The following is a 21,750-nucleotide window of genomic DNA, read 5'->3' on the forward strand; positions in this document are numbered from 1 at the left end:
GCCCGTTTCCCACCGAGCAGGGTGCTCAGTACCATCAGCAAGGCTGGGAAGCATGGCGTTGGAGTGCAGTCTGTACCTGGCCTCCCACTGCTCTCTGAGAAACGGGCCCTGCTGTACTTTCTTCCACCCTCAGTTTCCTCATCTTTGAAGCGGAGATTCTTGGGCTGGGTGGAGCCACCTGAGTTCCTGCAGGGACCTTTAGAGTACAGGTCTCAAGTCCGGCATAGACCGAAGTACTCCATCTCCGAGGCCGGTGCACGTGATTCCACATTACGGCATAGGAAAAGAAGGGACAGAAGCTAAATACTGTAGTAATCTTGGCCGGACTCCCCAACAGAGCCGTCTTCCGCTTGGGGGAACCTGGAAAGGAGCTAGCTACAGAATCATGCGGTGGGCAGCGTAAGGGCTGTATGTGATGTGGCTCTTTGAATTGGTGAGCCAAGAGCTAAAGGGTCATGGCACCACTTTGCAACGTTTGAGTGAAGTGAGCATTGGGTTTTCCCAAAGTTAAAAAGGCTGCTGTGACTGGTCCCCTTGATCTTCTGAGCCTGACTGTGGCTCAGAGCCTGAAGCGGTGTGGGTGGCAGGAGAGGCAGGAGCAAAGCAGGATCACCTACCCCAGAAGGGGTCTCCCTCCCCACGTCAGGGATGCTGGTGGTCCATCCTGTGAGAGAAGACAAGTAGTAGGTACTCAGCTGGTAGTTACCAGTCCTTCCCTCAAACGAATTAAGGATCATATATCTCTGGGTTGGGAAGGGAGAAGCAGGGCTGAGAAGGGAGAAGCAGGGCTTTTCTTTAGCTGTGAGTGTCCTAACTGTATCTGCTCCACACACCCCCAACCTTAGAACACTGGTGCACAGTCAGGGTCAACTTTGCATATGTGACAACGTTTCCCCACCCCTCCCCCCATTTACTGAAGGGCACTTGTCAGGCTCACTGATTGCTGCCTTAGGCCCCAAACCAGAGCTGTCACATGCATTAGGGTGGTTCTGCCGCACCTCCCCCACCTTTCGCTGTTGGTTTAGGAAGGTGAACTGTCAACACCCAGGGTTCACTTCCTCTCATCTGAAGTCAGTTAAAATAACACACAAGAAATCACAATACTATGACACTAGGATGACATTAGAAATACCTTCTTACTCCACTCTGTGAGCCCTGTTCAGTCTGATTGGTTCAGAGTTAGTTAGATCATTCCCACAGATTTAGCACCCTTTCCTCCGTCAACTGGGTGTGTATGACCCGGGACAAGTCAGCCTGTCCAGTTGTCCTAGACCTAGAGGGACGCCTGGGTGTCTCGCCTCCACAGTGCCTCCTGGGAGTAGGAACAGAATTCTCAAATACTGAAGCAAACAGGGCAAAACCCAGTCCTTGCCCCCCCCCCCCCCGCGCCTCCCCCTCCCGATTCCCCACCTTAGGAAACTATTCCTTATCCTTTCTCGTGCTGGAAGTTTAATATAAACAATAGTGCTTAGATAAATGGGCCACTAGAGATTTTCCCTGTCATATTCATTGTATGAGGGTTTAACTTACTTTGAAGTAAAATAAGTGATTTCTTCAGGAATAATTATGTTCCAAAAGTTGAAAAAAAAATCCCACAAACCACGTTTCTTAGGTCACCACGGAATGGGATTGTTGCTGTCAGGACAGTTCAGACAAAGGAGCATGTCTGAGAGGTTTACATTTGTGTCACATTTTCTCAGTTTGGGTAGGTGACACTTGGGAAGATGTGTATCTTGCCTCAGCTGCTCGAAGGCAGCTTCTAAAAATATAAATGTCTTCTAATTGGGAGCTGTCCTTACCAGACCTCTTAGATACATTTTATGAACACACCCACTCACGTACAAACATAATTTTTGGCATTGGCCAACTTTTTGTGGCAGTTTTTTTTTTTTATTATTATATTTCAAACTTGGTATTTGACACATTTTAACACTTGACATTGTCTCCGAAAGGGAAAAAATGGAAAAATTCTCTGTGATCTAGTGAGTGTTCATCTGAATATTCACTTTCTATGCGGGTCCTCAGGTGGGCAGACGTCCCCTTGTTGATCTTTTATTCTCTTGGCTCATGGGTCATTTAAGGGCAAGAATGTTGTCTTTTTATTCGTTTGTTCAGATTATGGGGGGCAAGTAGGAAGGCCCGCTGAACTTCCTTGGAATAGAGCTGTTGGAACCCAGTTTCAAGGAATTTATATTATGCCTGGCTCACTCAGTGGTGCTTTTAAGACTTAAAATGTTTACATGAGCAAAACATTCAGATGGAGAGGCCTTATTTCAGCAGTTACAAAGGCATACGGTCCCCCGATGTGTTCAGTAGCAATGTCCATCCCACTTTCCCCTTGTTTTACCAAACTGTCAGAATGATCTTAGCTGCTCTGCCCACAGACGAGGGGTTGTCTGCAGGGCTGCTGTGATTTTACTTATTCCCAGAACATTTTCTGAGAATTGGAGTCTCCAAGGGGAGAAATGGCTTTGCGTGGTCTCAGATGAACTTGTTTTCTGAGTGAAAAATTGGACAATGGCTCTAATAGAGGATTCCACCTGCTTTTCACATGTCCACCCTCCCACCCCCCATGGGTAGTAAGATTAAAAAATACAGACAACAGATTTCCTCTAAGAAGTTACAGTAAAGAATACAAAATTCAGCCATCTGTACATCAGATGAGATATTGTGCTGTCACTTTCAACATTTCGATATTTCAGGGTTTTCTTTTATTTAGAGACTGCCAAGGAGGGACTTTGGTTTGAATTCTGGCTTCATCCCTTCCTGGTGGTTTGTCTTTAGGTGAATAACGTAACCTCTCTGAACTCCCAGATTCCTTTGTCTGTAAAATGTGCACATTAATTCCCACTCACCGCACTAAACCTGAGGTAGTGGAAATCGGGTGCTCAGCGCAGCCCTAATACATAGTAAGTGGTCAAAACTGGCCTGGTGTCTGGCTTGTCCTTGTTTGATGGGCTAAATGTTAACTAGTGTGACCAAACACTGTAATTTCAGGGAGGTGTGTGTGTGTGTGTGTGTGTGTGTGTGTGTGTGTGTGTTTATTTTTTATGGTGTTGGGGTTGGAGTGGGGGATACTGAGAAGGAAATACTGGAAATGGCTGGCCAATGGAGTCATCATTCAGATGGCCCATGACCCAGGGCAAAAGAAGCAGCTCTCAACCTCAGGCCCCCCCAGAATAGTTCAGTATTTTTCAAAACCTAATGGAAATGATATAATAAACCTACACAGGTAAAGCTTTTCTTTTTCTTTTCTTTATTTTTTCTTTATTGATTAAGGTATTACATATGTGTCCTTATCCCCCCATTGCTCCCCCCCACCCCCCGCTCATGCCCTCGCCCCCCTGGTGTCTGTGTCCATTGGTTAGGCTTATGTGCTTACATACAAGTCCTTTGGTTGCTCTCTCCCCTTTACCCTCCCCCTCCCCTACCTTCCCTCTGAGGTTTGACGGTCTGATCGATGCTTCTCTGTCTCTGGGTCTGTTTTTGTTCATCAGTTTATGTTGTTCATTATATTCCACAAATGAGTGAGATCATCTGATATTTATCTTTCTCTGACTGGCTTATTTCGCTTAACATAATGCTCTCCAGTTCCATCCATGCTGTTGCAAATGGTAAGAATTCCTTCTTTCTTACGCAGCGTAGTATTCCATTATGTAGATGTACCACAGTTTTTTAATCCACTCATATGCTGATGGGCACTTAGGCTGTTTCCAAATCTTAGTTATTATAAATTGCACTGCTATGAACATAGGGATGCATATATCCTTTCTGCTTGGTGTTTCTAGTTTGTTGGGATATATTCCTAGAAGTGGGATCACTGGGTCAAATGTGAGTTCCATTTAAAGCTTTTTATTTTTAATTGATTTTTTTAGAGAGAGTAGAAGGGAGAGGAAGGGAGGGAGAGGGGGAGGGAGGGAACGACAGAGAGAGAAAGAGAAATCAATTGGAGATTGAACCCACAAACTGGGCATATGCCCTGACCGAGAATTGAACCAGCAGTCTTTGGGAGCACAGGACTCTCAACCCACTGAGCCACACTGGCCAGGGGTGTAAAGCTTTTTTTTTTTTTTTTTTAAGAACCTTTTCTAGCTCCAAAGTGCTTAGACACTTTAATACTCTTTCACTGTGACATTAAACACATATTTGAAAAGGGGAATGGAGGAAAGCAGAATTTTCCACACAGCAAGGATACCAGGACTCCTCTCTGCTCTCTCCTCTAGACTTCAAAGGTGCCAAGCGCTGTAACATGCGTAGTTTTCATATGCAGGGAACATCATTTCTGTTATAGCTTATAGAGGCTCAGTGACCAAGCTGCCGGTTTGGAAACAATTTGAGATGAAAGAGACAGAACAGCAGCAGGACGTCCTGAAGTGAAATTCAAACCCCGGTGAGTTAAAACCACCTTCTAGCACCTTTCCTTCCCGAAAGCAATTGCAGAAAATCCTCTCAATCAAAAAAAAATTCTGAAGATCCATATAAAATGGCATTACTTTAAGTCACATTGCTCTTTGCAGCTCATAAAACATTTCCAGGCACGTTCTTATTTTGATCTTCTCAAAGATGTAGGAGGAAACTGAATGTTAGGCAGGTTAAGTTGTTGCCTTGAATCCCACGTTGTTCTTTTTATTGTCATATGGGTATTGAATGTCTTCTAAGGGCCAGGCTCTGTGCTCTTCACGGATGGAGCCTTGTCTTCCTATTTGAGTCTGTGCTTCCTCTCTCTGCCCCTTCTGGACTGAATCTACTGTGCCGTTCACACCTGGACACCAGGACTTAATTCATCTCTGGTTTCTCCTTGAATGAATGCGTATATATTTTTTATAGATTTTAGAGAGGAAGGAAGAGGGAGAGATAGAAACGTCAATGATGAGAGAGAATCATTGATTGGCTGCCTCCTGCACGCCCCCTGCTGGGGATTGAGCATGAAACCCCCGGCATATGCCCTGACCAGGAATAGAACCATGAACTCTTCATTCATAGGTCGAAGCTCAACCACTGAGCCATGCTGGCCAGGCTGAATGAACTGAACGCAGTTTTTACCACCTCTTTTGCTTCCCCTTTCCCCAAAAGGTAATTCAACAAACTAATGCCTTATTTTTTAAATTTTAACAAATAAATTGATTCAGCTGACTTGTGCCTGTATCGCCTCCTGTTATGGGTTCTGAGATGTTTTTATTACAGTGCTTTGGAATTTGCACAAGAACTACATATATTCTTTTGTAGGTATCAATTATTACATAATAAGCTGTAAAAAGAACACTAGGATTTGGTCCTTTTGTGGGTTTGTAATATTTTTTAATATTATGCTAGAACTAAGATGAATTTGCCATCTTAGTCTTCAGACCTTCGTACAAGGTTGGTTTCCATGCCTCTAGTAGGGCAGCATCAGAGTATAACCCCTTTCCTTTTTCTTAAACATATCTGTTCTCCAGAACCTTGCTCTGTGCAAAGTTAAGTCAGCCAGGTTTGGAAACAGCATTTATGAAGCAGCTATTCTAGGAGGCCCCTGCCTGCTGTTTCTGTGGGATAAGCCGATTGCACACTATCTGTCAGAAGGTTCTTTAAAAAATGCTGAGAAATGTCTTAAATTTCTTTGGAAAGATTCGGGGCTCAGTGTTATAGTTTGGCAGCAACTGGTCTTCAGAAGGACTCAGAATTGGGGAGAACCTGGGACAGCACAGTTGCCTGTTTTAGAACTTGAGATAGAGAATTACAAAGGACGTTTCTATTTATTTTTGTGTTTTAGGCTTACCTCGTTTGCCTTTAGGGTTAGTATCCCCTTTATTTTTCTTGTCGATATAAAGAAACACAAAATAATCACAATTTTAAGCCACTTCATTTCTGCTTCCCAAGGAGGCAATTGGTCATTATAAATATCCTTTATATTCCTGGAGTTACTAATGACTTGTCACACACACACACACACACACACACACACACACACACACACACACCTTTTTTGTGGACCTCAGGTGTAGAGTGGGTAAGGTATTCATATTTCGAAGTTCAAGGCATGCTTTCATCTGGTCTGTGCAAGGCCAATTTGATTTAAGAGAATTTCCCCTGTTACTGATTCCTTAATGCCATTTCTGCTTCTCTCATGGACAGCCCAGCCCCTCTCTAGGCTTGCCTGCATGTCTCTGAGTGTGTGTGAATGTCCTGATCCTCACCAGGGAGCTAGGCAGACCTAGAACAGGGCACCCTGATTGTACTTGATCAGATTCAGATGTTGAGCCCTCCTCCGGGCAGCCTGGTGGCTCCGAGTCTTTCTGTAGTCCTGCCTAGAAGCGACCACCCTGCCTCTGGCCCCTTACCCCTGGACAGCGGCCGGTTCTGGGACCCAGAGCTCTCTGTCCCCTCTCAAGGGACTTGCATGATCAGTCTCTGTACATCACCATCACCTTTCCCACCCACATTCCCAATCCTCTCATCTTTGGATTTCTAGCAAATCTGCGGTAGTTTAGGGGTGCAGTCCTCCAGCAGGGAATTGTCTGAAGTAACTGCCTTTTCAGGGGTTGAACCCACGACCTTGGCCTCATTAGCACGGGCGCTCTACCCAGTCACAAAGCCGCACACCTCACTTTGTGTAACTTCTGCTGACTCTGTTCCTACCACCCTCAGCGGCCTCCTTTTCAATTGCAAAGGCGTTCACACCAACACAATAGAACAGAAGGAAATCAGATCTCTTCAAGACCTCTCTGAAGGACAGAAATCTGCAATTTAGCAGGAAAATAATGCCAAAAAGTCTTGAGGGCGCAGGAAACAACTTATCTTTCTAGTTCATGCGTTTTGCTGAGAATCCAGCTGTGTCTCTCAGATTCTTCTTCAATCAGAAATTTAAAAATAGTGTGGAGCTCCTTGTGCCAATTTATTAGCATAAAATCTGGTGGCTCTTGTACACGGAGGGGAAGGCTTCGATGATTAAATGGAAATATTGTATGCATATTAATAAAATGGATTAGCTTAGCTTTTACAGGAAGGAGTGCATCGGAAAATTCCTAAGTGCTTATCTTTGGTAAATGTGTAATGCCTAGAAACCAAAATGAATGCTTGCCACGAGAGCTGAGACAGCGGTGTGTATCCACGCGGGCACTGTGATGTACAGTGCCCACAGGACTCGTACTGTCCCCTGAGGAGAGAAGAAATAAGGCCGGCTCACGGGAAAAGGGAATTTCACACCAGGGCTTGATGACATAGGCCTATCCGGGGGGAGGGAGGTGGCAAGGAAGTCTGGCTGACCCATGAGATACAGTTTTTCATCTGAGCCAAATAAAAAAATGTCGAGGATTTGATGTCCTGGCTCTTCAGAGGAGTTAGGTTGCAATCTGTGACAAAAATGGAAAGACCTTGGACTTTTTCACTTCGGTCTGTGAGTAACAGGAAGGACTCTTCAGGGCTGTGGGTCCCGCCCAGGCTTATATTCTGTTGATTCTCCTCACCAGGGTGATGCTGGTATAAGAAACATGTGCCTTATGCCACCTGCAAAATCTCTTCTCCAGTCAGTCACACAAATATGTAGCAGAGTTGTCACCGCAGAACCAGCTCAGAATGGCCCTATCCTATTTGAGCTTTTCAGAGACAACAGAGCAAAACCGTTAAGTCATGTGGTGGAAGTATGGGTAGAGGAGGGAACTTTGACCTCCAGCTGTTCCCGGCCGGAACCAAAGTCCACCCCCACCCCCCAGACCCCACAGAACCAAAGGACCGGGACATAACCGGAACCCTTTCAGAAGCCAAGGGTCCCTTGTCCAGGCAGATCTGGTGCCGACGCCCCTTTACCATAAATGGCCGAGTTCCAAGGTCCTCCAACTAAAACTTGTCCTGCCAGCCTGTTCCCCCAGCCCCTTAAAAACCCTAAACCTAGTCAGCGAGCAAGGTGGGTCTGAGGCACCATTATGTCTCTCATCTCAGTGGGTGCCTTCTCCATCAGGAAACCTTTTCTTACTCCAAACCCTTACATTTTGAATTTGCGCCACTTGAAGCATCGGACACAGGAACTTTGGTTCCACACCAGTGACGATGCTGTTCACAGTGATGGCCTCAGATGTTCCCAACACCTCCCCAGTAAGACATTGAATTATGAGCAAATGGTAACTCCCTGAGAGTAGGGATTCTGTTGTGTGAATGTATGCAGCCAGTAATTTTCTTTATGGAGCACTTGCTGGGTTCTAAATCCCTGGGAGACAGCTGTGAAGAAAAGGGACAAAAATCTGAAACACTACAGAGCGAATGTCCAGTGCCTTGAACTGTGTGTGGTTTCAGCAGATGCTGTGTTGAAGGCACTAAGATTTGGGGTTGAGTCTTTTCCTTTATTTCATTAAAAACTGGTAATCCATGCATGTCATAAAGAAAATTCTGCCAACCAAAATGGTTCACCACACACTGTAGTTCATGACTTATGCAAACTAAGGGAGAACTTTGATCAGATAACATTAGGTCTGATGAAATTGTAACAGCCCTACGTTGTGTTCAAGGACCAACAGCTTTGGCTGGCCGGTTTTTGGAAGTTAATGAAATGTAGTCTACTCATACACCTGAGAAAATACTTCTAAGTGTCACTCTTAAAAACCTTTAGGGAGCCCTAGCTGGTTTGGCTCAGTAGATAAAGCGTCAGCCTGCGGACTGAAGGGTCCCGAGTTCGAGTTCCGTCAAGGGCACATGCCTGGGTTGTGGGCTCGATCCCCAGTAGGGGGCATGCAGGAGGCAGCTGATCAATAATTCTCTCTCATCATTGATGTTTCTATCTCTCTCCCTCTCCTTTCCTCTCTGAAATAAATAAATGTGTATTTAAAAAACACACACACCTTTAGGGTTTTGTTTTTGTTTTTTTTCATCTGATAAACTCTCAGGCTCACAAGATAGTAGGAATTTAGAAACGATCTACTTATTTCACTCAATATTTCATTGACTTGGGCACATATTTGGGCCTTCTAAGACACCCAGCTACTAAATATTGTCTAGATACAAGGAGGGGAGAAAGAAGCCCACCTCCACCTCCTCTTCCTCTGGATCTCCAGAGAATGGCCCTGCGGGCACTGCCTGATGGGAGCTTCAGGACTGGGTATCAGGAGTGAAGTGAGTCCAACTTCCTCTGCAGTGTCAGTGTCACTCACAGTCCCAACTTGCATGCACACGCACACGTGCACACACGTGCGCGCACACACCCATATCCTTGGTAAATGTGTAATGCCTGTTCTCCCCTCTGTCCTTCTTTGTCTGGATGTCTCTCAGGTTCTGGGAAGTCTGTCCTGGCTTCTGCAGCCAGGATCAGCTCCCTTCGCCTTTGCTCCATTGCACCTTCCACACTTCCTTCCCCACACCTCAAGGAGTACAGGAACCGGTCTTACCTCATCTTTGTAGCCCCGGCACTTAGCCTGAGGCCTAGCACGCTCTTACCTCGGTAAATACTGATTGAGTGAATAGTCTCATTTTTGTAACTTCTCTCACTAGTGGCTCTTCGGGCAGGGTTCACCACCAGCCTCAGTATACAACTCTGTTCATTTTGGAAATGAATCCTTGCCAATACTTGCAGAACCCTTCACTGGTTCCCATCTTCTTTAGGACAAAATCTTGACTGCACAGGTCCTCCCCATGAAGTGCCCGCCCCATCCTATCCAGCGTTACCTCTCCCTGCTCTTTTACTTAGACCCTAAACACAATCTGGATAGTCTTTCTTCATTCCTTTTTCTATATCCGTGTTCTTCTTCATTCCTCCTTTGCCCATGTGTAACCTAGAAGGCCCTGTCCAGGTAAGGCCTTAGACCCTAAGTCTGTTCATTCTCAACGGAGATCCAACTCAACGTACATGTCTATTTTGAAGCTCCCTTTTAAATATTCCAGCCCACACATCTCTTAATTGTATTCATATATATTTATATATATTATCATTTTTCATTATTCTATTTATATTGATTGACTACCTTACTGTCCCAGCACTGTGCTCTAACCGTGGGGATTCTAAGATGATCAGGACAGTATTCTCTGTAGGTGCCCTCACTTCTGTGTCTTTAACGAGCTTGGTCCCAGGAGTAGCTTCCTGCTCTCAGTTCAGTGTCGTGTGAATCATCTTGCCTGATGTTTATATTAATCACTGTCATGAAGGTAGGACTTATTTCCTCAAAAAGCTCCATTTTTATAAAAATAACCATTCCTCCAGAGCCTGAAACACTACCTTACACATAGAAAATAATACTTTCTGAAGAAATTATTTGGCTAAGGTAGTTAACGTACTTCTTCCCTGCCTCATGGACAAGGTTTTATAGTATTAAAAGGGTCCCTTTATTTAGAAATCAGTAAGTATTGAAAGAAAAATGTCTGCTTTTTCGCAACGGGTTTGCAGCCAGAACACGGGGGTCGTGAAAGACTCATTTCAACACCGTCATTATCGGAGACCTAGATTCCGGCAATTCTGCCACTAATGGCATCAGATCTATAGATGTTGGGGGATCGACAAAAGAACCATGGAAAAATTTGACAAGGAGGAGGCTGCTGAGATGGGGAAGGGCTGCCTGGGTCTTAGGTAAACTGAAGGTTGAACGTGAGCGTGGTATCACATTGATGGCTCCCTGTGGAAAATCGAGACCAGTAGGTATTGTATGACTATCATTGATGCCCCAGGTCACAGAGACTTCATCAAAACCATGATTACGGGCTCCTCCCAGGCTGCCTGTGCCATCCTGATTGTTGCTGCACGTGCTGGTGAACTTGAAGCAGGCATCTTCAAGAATCAGGCACACCCGTGAGCAGGCCCTTCTGGCTTACACACTGAGTGTGAAACAGCTGTTGTTGGTCTCAACCAAGTGGGTTTCACTGAGCCGCCCATAGGCAGAAAGGATATGAGGAAATTGTTCAAGAAGTCAGCATCCACATGAAGAAAATTGGCTACACCACAGACACAGTAGCATTTGTCCTAATTTCTGGTTGGAATGGCGACAACATGCTGGAGCCAAGTGCTAACATGCCTTGGTTCAAGGCATGGAAAGTCACCCGTAAAGACGGCAATGCCAGTGGGACCCACTGCTTGAAGCTCTGGATTGCATCCTGCCACCAACTGCATCTGCCCCTCCAGTATGGCTACCAAATGGGTGGCGTGGGTACGGTCCCTGTGGGCCGAGTGGAGACTGGTGTTCTCAGTGGTGGTCGCTTTGCTGCAGTCAGCGTTACAACTGAAGCGAAGTCCGATGATGTGCACCATGAAGCTCTGAGTGGAGCTCTTCCTAGGGACAGTGTGGGCTTCCGTGTCAAGAACGTGTCTGTCAAAGATGTTGGTCATGGCGATGTGGCTCATGAAAGCTAAAATGACCCACCAGCGGAAGCAGCTGACTTCACAGCTCAGGTGATTATCCTGAGCCATCCAGGCCAGATCTGTGCCGGATACACACCGGTGTGAATTGTCACACAGCTCGCCTCACTTAAAAATGTGCTGAGCTGAAGGAGAGGAGTGATCGTCGTTCTGGGGAAAAGCTGGAAGATGGCCCTAAGTTTTTGAAATCTGGTGATATTGCCATCATCGATACGGCTCCTGGCCAGCCCGTGTGTGGTAAGAACTTCTCTGACTACCCTCCTCTGGGCCGTTCTGCTGTTCGTGACATGAGACACACAGTTGCTGTGGGTGTCATCCAAGCAGTAGACAGGCAGGCAGCTGGAGCTGGCAAAGCTACGAAGTCTGCCCAGAAAGCTCAGAAGGCTAAATGAATGAACATTATCCCCAATACCTGCCACCCCCCTCTTAATCAGTGGTGGAAGAATGGTCTCAGAACTGTTTATCTCAACTGGCCATTTAAGTTTAATAGTAAGAGACTGGTTAATGAATACAATGCATCATAAAACCTTCAGAAGGAAAGAAGAGTGTTTTGTGGATAATATGGTGGGGGTTTTTTTTTTGTGTGTGTGTTTTGTGTGTGTGGCAGTTTTTTAAGTTGTTTTTAAAATCAGTACTTTTTAAAAAAAGTTTATTGATTTTAGAGAGAGAGGAAGGGAGAGGGATGAAGAGATAGAAACATCAATGAGAAACATCAGTCGGCTGCCTCCTGTACTCCCCCTATTGGGGATGGAGCCCAAACCCTGGCATGTGCCTTGACCAGGAATCGAACCATTTGTGACCTCATGGTTCATAGGTCAACACTCAACCACTGAGCCATGCTGGCTGGGCTAAAATCAGCACATTTTAATGGAAACAACTTGACCAAGAATCTGTCACATACTTTTGAAACCCATTAAAACCAAGTTTCATGAGGAGGAAAAAAAAGAAAGAAAAATGTCTGATACAGCTATTTAAACAATATCTGGTAAGTTTGAGTTCTCAGGGTAAAATCCACAATTAGGGTAGTTCACCTACACAAATTGACAATTCGATTAATGATTGTTTATCTATAGAAAAGTAAAGCCAAGAGGATGAGAGGGTGACACCTCTTAAAATTCTTCTGCAAGCAATTGAAAAGGTACATTTTCTTGTAAGATTCAGGACAGATCACCTATTTGTTGGGCAAGGAGTTAATACTCAGGTTTGGCTGCAGGAGGCCTGACTGTATTCTGGGAACTCACACTTAGCATTAGGTCATAAAGGTATTTTCACATGTTTTATTTTTCCTACTCTGTGGCCTGAATGTTGAAGTGAGGAATACAGTGAGGAGCATTTTGAGTTTTTAAATAGTTAAGTTTATGTGACTTTGGTTTTGTCCTTTCCCTTCGTATGTAAACACCTGGGTGTTATGGAAGTAAGGGCAAAGGTGGTCATAGGGGAATCTAATATTATCGGTGTTCCAAAATATTAATGATAACCTCTGCCACCATTAGAAGAAATGGTGGCAGTTACTTATTGTCGGTTCCTTTACGAGAGAAGTGAGATAAAACGAAAGGCATTCATTGTTTCTCTCCTTTTGACTTCAGTAGGCAACAGAAGTAGAAGATAAACTAGCAAAAAAGTGTCATTCTGATCTCCCACAAAGGTTAATGAAGAAAGTGTTCCCAGAGGTAGATGTTAAGTATTAAAGTGCACATCCGATCTTGGGGCAGGCTTGAGCTGTTGGGGTTTTACAGGGTCTACAGGATGGGGCTGGACGACGTGCCGTCCAGTGGCTGGAAAGAGTCATTGAGTGTTCACTGTGGGCGCTACATTTTTCTCCTCTATTCATGAACTATTCTTTCTAAGGCAAAGGTAAATTCCATGTCAGCCAAAGCCTGCATTAAAACAAATCCTAAATCAGTGTCATTTTTTTTTTCCATTTCTGAGCTTGGCTAGAGTCACATTTATAACACTTTTTAGCTTGATTGAGGAATAATTGACAAATACTGCTCCTATTTAGAGGGTATGGCAATATCCATTGTGGAATGAGGACTAAGATCAAGAGCATTAACACATCACTGCACAGAGTTAACTTTCTTGTCTGTGCGGCGAGAATGCATAAGCTCTACCCTCAGCACCTTTCAAGTAACAATACTTTATTATCAACCATAGTCACCACTCTGTACATTAAATCCTCAGAATTTATCACTGAAAATGTGTGCCCTTTGACCTACATCCCCCCCATCCCCTGCAGTGTCATCATTTTGTAGCAAGGCCAACCATTCATTGCCCTGACCACCAAAGCCATCTTTCTCCTTGTAAATCCACTTCCTATTCCTATAGTTGGGGAAACCTATTAGTTGCTCCCTCGCTGCCCTAAATATTGCCTGCCTCCCCCAGGGGCCCCAGGCTCCAACTTTTAACAAGCCTCAGAACAAAGCCCCATGCGAAGGGGAGGTTCAGCAGGGCTCTGGGAAGAAGCTCCCCCCTGCCCGTGGGCCCCGGTTCCCGGCTCCATTGTGGATTAAAGTGACAGGGAGCATCTTTTACTGTCACACAAAAACCCAGAGCCTTCGTATTATCCTTGTCCCCCGACTAGGGTTATAATAGGGTTTCGCCACAATTCCTCCAATTTTTGTTTCTCTCAAATAAAAATTTGCTGGTGCAACCACTCTCGCTGGGTGGGAGGCTAACTTTGTTTCTGATTTGTCTTATTTCAACCCACGGTGAAGTTATATTGCGCCGCTGGGCTTTTTTCCTTTTCTCTTTTCCGTCCGGCCGGGGCTGTCTCTGTTCCACAGAGCACACTTGTCACTTCTTCTGTCGCCGTTAGTTAAAAGTAATTGTTATTGCAAACCCCCCTCCATGCCAGGATCGTTTTCTTTCATGGTGAAACCCACCAAGCATTCATTTTAGTCGCGGATACTAGGGAGCTTACAGGATCAAACCCTTTTTATTCTAGACCTACCGCACCCGGGGCAACGCGTTAACTAGCAGGAGTTGTTAATTACGTCTCTAATTACATCTTCGTGGCTTCCGAATCTTAAAAGCAAGAAAATTAATCACTGCGTGTGTCTCCTCCAGTAAAAAATGACAGGAGCGTATCTTCTAAGTTCTGTTCCCGTTGCTTATAATCAAATACTTGCATTTTCCTCTAGCCTTCCTTTCCTCCCTTTGTGAATGGAGCCATTCCTTAAGTTCAAAGAGCCCGTCCCGTCACAGCAGGGTGAATGTTTGCCCATAAAACAAAGGCTTTACAAACATAAATCCTGTAAATATGAGTCTGAGTGAGATCATCCTGAAGATATTTCAGTCGTTGATATCACTTAGGAGAGAAAAAAAAAAAAAAAAGTGAAGGCTAATTAAAAGTAGAGTCCTAGGACATGCCAAGTTGTACTTTCTCACTTAATTTTCATAATAAACCTATGAGGAGAAACTATATCTCTATAGTGCAGGAAACAGATTCAGAAAGGATCAGTAATTTTCCCGAAAGCACATAGCCCCTCTCAAGCATCAGAAAGAAAAAAGGATTTGTGATAGAGAGGTGAGAAAAGTAACTCACCATAATCATCCTCAGTTGCTAGTGAGTATCAGGGGGCAGTGGACAGAAAGCTGAGGCTATCTTCTTAAAAACTCACTCCAGCCTGACTGGCGTGGCTCCGTGGTTGAGCATCGACCTGTAAACCGGAAGATCACAGTTCAATTCCTGGTCAGGGCACATGCCCTGATTGTGGGCTCAATCCCCAGTGTAGGGCGTGCAGGAGGCAGCCAATCACTGATTCTCTCTCATCATTGATGTTTTTCTGTGTGTGTGTGTGTGTGTGTGTGTGTGTCCACCCTTCCTCTCTGAAATCAATAAAAATAAAAATAAACTCTCTCCTGGCTTCTGGAATATTTTCTTGCCATAGTTAGAAAATGTGGCATCTGCACACTCTATTCTTACCTAAACATTCATTACCAAGGGAGCTAAACTACCTGATACAGGACTACACCCAATATGTGTCAGACCTAGACATCTGGAAGCACATTAGAATCTCTGGGAGAGGGGGCGAGGGACTTTCTAAAGATCCCAACTCAGACCAATGAAATGAGAATTTCTGGGCCCTATCCCAGGCCCAGCAAGGCAAAGTGAGACACTCCAGGAGGTGATTAGAGACTCACCCTTCACTGTCTTTGAGTTCCATTCCTTTTGGGTTATTTTATATTTCAGTTCATTCCTCCAAGTGCCCTTTAGGAACCTTTCTTTGAGGGGAATTTTGTTTTCTTTGTTTTGCAGCCTTTCCCCCAAACCTCCTGGACAGTTCCGATCAGGTTGCATGGCAAATGAAAGATTTACGGCTGCGTCTTCTGTAGGCGCAGAGTTTATTCTCAAGGCCTCGCGTATTCCTCCAGTGAAAACGAATATCCCATATGAAGTTTCTCTCTGGCTCAACTTCTCCGTCAGCAATAGGCAAACACAGGCTCTCTTCCTCTCTTTTCCTTTCTCTCCCCAGCACATGCACACACAATGTGGGTACCGGCTCAGCAAATTTTAGTCTGAGTTTCAACCACTGGGCTTATGAAAAGTTGACATCTCCCCCTAGTTAATGGAAAGAACCGAAGCACACATTGGGATAATTTCAACAGAGCTCCCTCTGTCAGCCCACCCCTCTTCATCTGGAATCGCTCAGACCAGAGTAGACCAAAGCAGATTCTTTTGCTTTTCGCTATCAGTAACTGGTTCCCTTTTCTCCTCCTGTACCGGGAAGGCAGGCTGGCTCAGGAGGACCTGTGTTGAGAACTTGCACATAGAACCTGGTGCTGGACTCCATGAGCATTCATACAGTGAAGCCGGCCTGACAGCTACAGTGTTCTACCACCCGGTTCACAGAGCACATGATGCAGAGCGGACTGGACCAGTGACCCTCCGAGGAGCACTTACATGTGCCACACCGAAGGACCGGGAGGGACCTTCTTTACACAGACTAAATACAACACCAGTCCTTATTTTATTCCACCCCATGTCAAGTGAAATCAATTCCCACGTCCTACTTGGTTGAGGGATCCTCTTTGTGGAAGTGTTCCCTCCCCAAGTCTCATTTTGAAAAAATGATACTGAATCCTTCCCTTCTCATCTTTGAAGTAACATTAATGGGATGCCATGGGAGCTGGGACAGAATGCAAACCTCAGAGGAAAGAATGCCTTTACTTATGCTTTGTTACCACTGTTAGCTTATCCCAGCACATAGATTGCTTTTGCTTCATGTAGAATATGCTCCTGGATACTTGTCCCAATACTCAAGGAAGGGTATTCATGCACGACAAAGACAAAATGTGCACGTTGATGTGTGAATCCTGATTCTGCAACCTACTTGGGAGTGACCACGTTGGGTTGGATATTTCACCTCTGGGATCCTTGTTATCTTCATTTGAAAAATGAGAATCTTCTTCGTAGAGCTGATGGAATTACTAAGGTAGATCAGCCATTTTCAAACTTTTTGGTCCTACAACCCCTCAATTGAGAACACCATGGGTTATATTTACCATGGTTTACCACATTTGAACTTAAAACTGAGAAAATTATATCTATTCATTTAGATAACAACCAATACTGTTAACATTTTTTTTTAATGAGAACTATTTTCCAACATAAAAGAATTAGTGAGAATAATGGTATTGTTTTACAGTTTTGCAAATCTCTTCAGTGCCTGGATTTCCAGAAGACAGCTGGATTCCCAAATATGCTTCTGAATTCGGTCTGGGGTACTGTGTAGTCCAGGCTGAGGTGCGTGGAGAAAATCCGGCCTCAATTAGATATGTAGTTGGAAAGGGAGGGGTATTAATAGCCTGACCAGTTAATTGTGGATATTCTTGGATTCAACACTAAAACTCGGTATGTGGTATTGCCTTAAAGGTTAGTGGTAATGGGCAGCCGGAAGCATGTGTGTGAACCTTATGTGCTCCGTTACATTCAAATCCCTTGGTCTGTTCGTACTTTGAATGACTCTTTTAGCCAAGCATAATTTTAAAAACAGCATACACTCATCATTTAGAAAATATCGGTTCACTAAATTAGACCTTCTAAAAGCTGACTCATTTCATAAAACCATAGCACAACGATTAGTTGTTCATCTCATGAAGTGAGAGAATGTCAAGCTCAGGGTGGCAGATACATGTTTTCCGAAATTCTAGTTTTTGCTTGAAAGCCCAATTTTTATCATTGGCAACAAATATTGCTGCCTCTTGTTTTCATCAAAAGGGGTAGGCTCACTTCATTCATGTAAATAACATCTGCCAGATACTCAAGTTTGAGCAGCCACCGCTTGTCTAAAGCTGTTCTTTCAAGTAAAAAGGGCATTCGAAGGAAAACATGGCCAGTTGGATTTACAACTCCAGCGATCCCCAGTGCTTTTCCTCGAAGCAGCCATCCTACGTGCAGCAGAAATATGCATCCTTCTCCTTTCATCGCAGGATGTTGACGAGTCGAGACGTAATAGAATTAATATTGTTGCTCCTTCATCAGGGACACCCTTAAGCGGAACTGGCTTTCCCCCCTTTACTCTGAGCATGTGGAAATGCAGGATCAAATGACCTTGGGACAGTTTGGTGCCACTGATTTGATTTAATACTAAGACACCGGGAAATTTTAGCCTCCAGGCACCTTGACAGCTTACACCTTCTGCAATGTAAATGTCAAGACAAGTGGTAGTATTCTGAAGATGGTGTTGGCCTCACCCGCTCCCAGCAGTCTACAGACCGCAATGTGCGAGCCACTGGGATCCAGTGGAAACGATGTAATATATTGCCAGCCCCGAGAAGTTAGCTTTCTCTTCGTTGTTCGTGGCTTGTGGACTTGGTGACTGGCTGGGTTCAGAAGCCTGGCCTTTGGGAGATTTATAATTTGATAAAATCCCACTGGAATTCCTCCCTAGCTCACCGGAGCCCAGTAGGCTTTTCTCTCCCTTGGTGGTTCCCTTGAAGCTGAAAACCAGCCTTGTTTCGTGTTAACTTCACTGCTGGCCGCTGTGTGGGAAAACCCCTGTAATCCTTGCTTTTTTTTTGTATGGTGTGGAGCTAATAAAAATATTTTTATGATAATTTCCTAATCTTTTATATCAGGGAGTCTTCCTGCTGATCTGAGAGGCTCTTTGGTGGCCTGTGTATGGGCATTGGGCTCAGAGCCCTTGAAATGTTACAGAATTTCCTGTTGTTTCCTGGGGGTGAGGGAGTAAGGAGAAGGTGGGTTGCTGGGAAGAATGAATAGCTTCAGTCAGACTCTTACTAAAGAGAGTCGGTGACCTCACCCTTGCAAAAGCAAACATGAACAAATGACAGTTTCAGACATTTCTGTGGGCTGGCATCTCCCCACCCATGATGCATTTGCAAACACTTCTTTTTGGAAAGAATTTTGCAAGTCCCCTCCCTGGCTTTGCCCATCTTTGCTGTCCGTCCCCCGGTATTTCTTCAAGGCCCACATCCCCGAGCCCTTGCTTCCGTGTTACTTGGTGTCCTCTTTCCCTAGTTAAAAAAAAAAAGCAAGCCAGCAGGGACCACGCATCTCATTTATTTCATCTTCCAAAATGCAAAGTTAGAGTGTGGAGCCCTTGAGACGCAACCTCGAGGGCATTTCAGGCCAGAGGATACACTCAGCTAAATCCGTGGGTTCCCTGGTGAGCTGGTGAGATGTGCAAACTCGGAACATTTATTTATGCCTCCGCGGCGGCAAAATGTGCTTTTCTCCCACCCGTGCTGCAGGCGGCTCTTGGGAAGCCAAGTGCTGTCATGAAAACAGCAGGACAGCCTGCTTCCTTCCAACAGTAGTGTGCGGCGCCCGTCCTGCATCCCGTGGGAGTTGGGTGGTGACCACCACTGGCTGCCGGGAGGCTTCTGCAGCGCGATTATGCACATTCTGGAACCCCGGCTCCTCGGGCAGGCGCAGAGAGGGTGGCGATGAGGTGCTGCCCTGGTGGCAGAGAATGCCCCTCGTGGTGCTTGCGTGTCTACAGGCCAGAAAGCCGGCTGCAGTGCCGAGCGTGGGAATCAGACAGTGCGCTTTACAGATAGTGGTCTGATGAAAACCATGTGGGGGGTCCCCAGCTCCAGACCATCTTTTAAGAGTTCTGTCCTTGTGGGGTTTAATTCAGTAGCTTCACAGCTTTTTAAAAAAAGTTTTGGCTCATCTAATGCTCATCAACTGCTTCACACGCAGCAGTTGGAAAGCTCCCATATCCCTGTCCTTCCTGGGAAGCAGATACTACCCCAGTGCACAGGGAGCATTGACCAGATTAGGAAGAAGCAGGAGAATCGCTCAGGAGCACACTGATGAGGTGGTATAGGGACCAATCACAGCCAGTCCTGTTCTACTCAAGGATATGTCCCCACTTGGCTGGGTTGCATTATTTTCAAACTTTGCTTTCTGGACATTTGAATTACTGACATGGGCAATCTCATCTCCTGCATCACTGGCATCTCATCCTATATAATAAAAGGCTAATATGCAAATTGACCAAATGGTGGAACGACCGGTCGCTATGATGCACACTGACCACCAGAGGGCAGACGCTCAATGCAGGAGCTGCCCCCTGGTGGTCAGTGCGCTCCCACAGGGGGAGCGCTGCTCAGCCAGAAGCCAGGCTCACGGCTGGCAAGTATAGGGACGGTGGCGGGAGCCTCTCCTGCCTCCCCAGCAGCGCTAAGGATGTCCAACTGCCAATGTAGGCCCACTCCCTGCTGTCAGTCGGACATCCCCCTGAGGGCTCCTGCACTGCGAGAGGGCACAGGCCGGGCTGAGGGACCCTCCTGAGTGCACGAATTTTGTGCACCGGGCCTAAGGGTAAACAATAAAGCTTTCACTCACACTACAGTTTCCTGTGTACCCCAGTCCTCTGTCTTTAGGATGTCAGACCTCCACAATGGTTTATGTCTGTCCCTCTGCAGCAGGTGAGGAAATCAAGACCTAAAAGCCTTTGAGTTGCCCAAACTACTGAGTAATAGTGCAGGTGATGTGAGCAGCTGTGATGTCCCAAGCCAGGTGCACGAGTCCAAGAGCATGGCTTCCCCCTCTTTGGAAAGTGCCCTTCACGCTGTCGGGGACGGTAAATGCCGGAGCGTGTGCTATTGGACCCGCTCGCTCCTCCTCAAGGACTGAATCTGGTCAAAATCTCCTCTGGGAAAATGCCACTGATCCGTGGGAGAGGAAGGTACGGGGAATCTTGGCTCTGCTTCCCGACCAGATGGCTTGGATTATTGCATGATAAAATGTGCAGCTTCACGTGTCTGTGCCTCTCGCCACTACCGTGCCCTTTCTGTTTTTAAGGAAAGAAGGATTGTCCAAATGTGGAAGATGCAAGCAGGCATTTTACTGCAATGTGGAGTGTCAGGTAGGTGCTGGGCCAACTGGCAGGGAGGGCCTTGTTTCCGTAAAAATCGGGGCCCCCAACATCCTTCTCTGGCTTGTCACGGCTCCCCCAGCCCCCCTCCTGCAGCTGGAGCTGGAAAGCCTCGTTGTGGTGTAGGATGTGGCTGGATACCCCTGTGTGCTGGCCCAGGACTCAGACAGTAACATTTGGGTGCCATTTACAGGACCAGGAAAAGGGAGCAGGAGGAGACTTGGGAAAGACACAAGGAGAGCCATGTGGGGCACAGGCAGGTGTGTTCCAAGGTTGACAGTTTGCCCCCAAGACCACCAGCAGCAGATGGAACATGCAGAGATGACAGATGCTAAAGTGCTGTCTTTAAAATGTTTGCGTCCCTTGGGCTGTAACAGGCCACACCCAGCCTGATTCCAGCTAGACTCAGGTGAGCCCCTGGCATGGCCTTTGTACAGCTGGAGGGTGGCTGCTCCGAACTTGTACTGGGACTGGGGCTGGGCGGGTTCAGGAGGCTGGCTGTGTGCAGACCACGGGCATCTGGTTTGATGGAGAAGTCTCAAGGGACCTGTACCTCAGGAATGGGAAGCTTGAGGAGCTTGGAGAAAGCCTTGCAGGGTGGGGGTTAGGCGGGGAGAGACAGAGTGAGAAAAATATCGATGTGAGAGAGACACATCCATTGGTTGCTTTCCACACACCCCGATCAGGGCTGGGGATCAAACCTGCAACCAAGGTACATGCCCTTGACTGGAATCAAACCCAAGACCCTTCAGTTCACAGGTCTTGGGGGCTCAATCCACGGAGCCAAACTGGCTAGGGCTTCCCAGTCTATTTTTTAGATGGAAACCTATAAAACACACCCTGGGACATGCTGATGCTCTTACACAGCAGCTCCAACTGATGGAGTGACTTGTTGTCATTCACATCCCGCCCCCCAGCCCCCAGCTACTTCTGATTGCCCACGATTTCATTTGTTTCCTTCTCCTTTCCCTGTGCAGCTGGCCTCTGATTGTCCCCAAAGAGCATTATTTAGCCATGGGAGAGGTTGCTAAGCCCTTATGTCATCTGACCGAGGCGCTCCAGCCACAGTGGGCCCTTGCCAGAATGAGGCCCAGG

At 46.0% G+C, this 21,750-nt stretch overlaps 1 protein-coding gene across 1 annotated transcript in view; it reads left to right on the top strand.

Moving 5' to 3' along the window:
* The window catches only part of SMYD2 (SET and MYND domain containing 2), a 51,791-nt gene that overhangs the window by 1,411 nt on the left and 28,630 nt on the right, over positions 1-21,750 (top strand). The window contains exon 2 of the mRNA XM_036342269.1: positions 20,583-20,646. Coding sequence (XP_036198162.1) covers positions 20,583-20,646 — 64 coding nt within the window. The remainder of the gene's footprint in view (positions 1-20,582; positions 20,647-21,750) is intronic.

Source organism: Myotis myotis, unplaced genomic scaffold (genome assembly GCF_014108235.1).
Source record: "Myotis myotis isolate mMyoMyo1 unplaced genomic scaffold, mMyoMyo1.p scaffold_m19_p_18, whole genome shotgun sequence".
Classification (NCBI taxonomy): Eukaryota; Metazoa; Chordata; class Mammalia; order Chiroptera; family Vespertilionidae; genus Myotis; species Myotis myotis.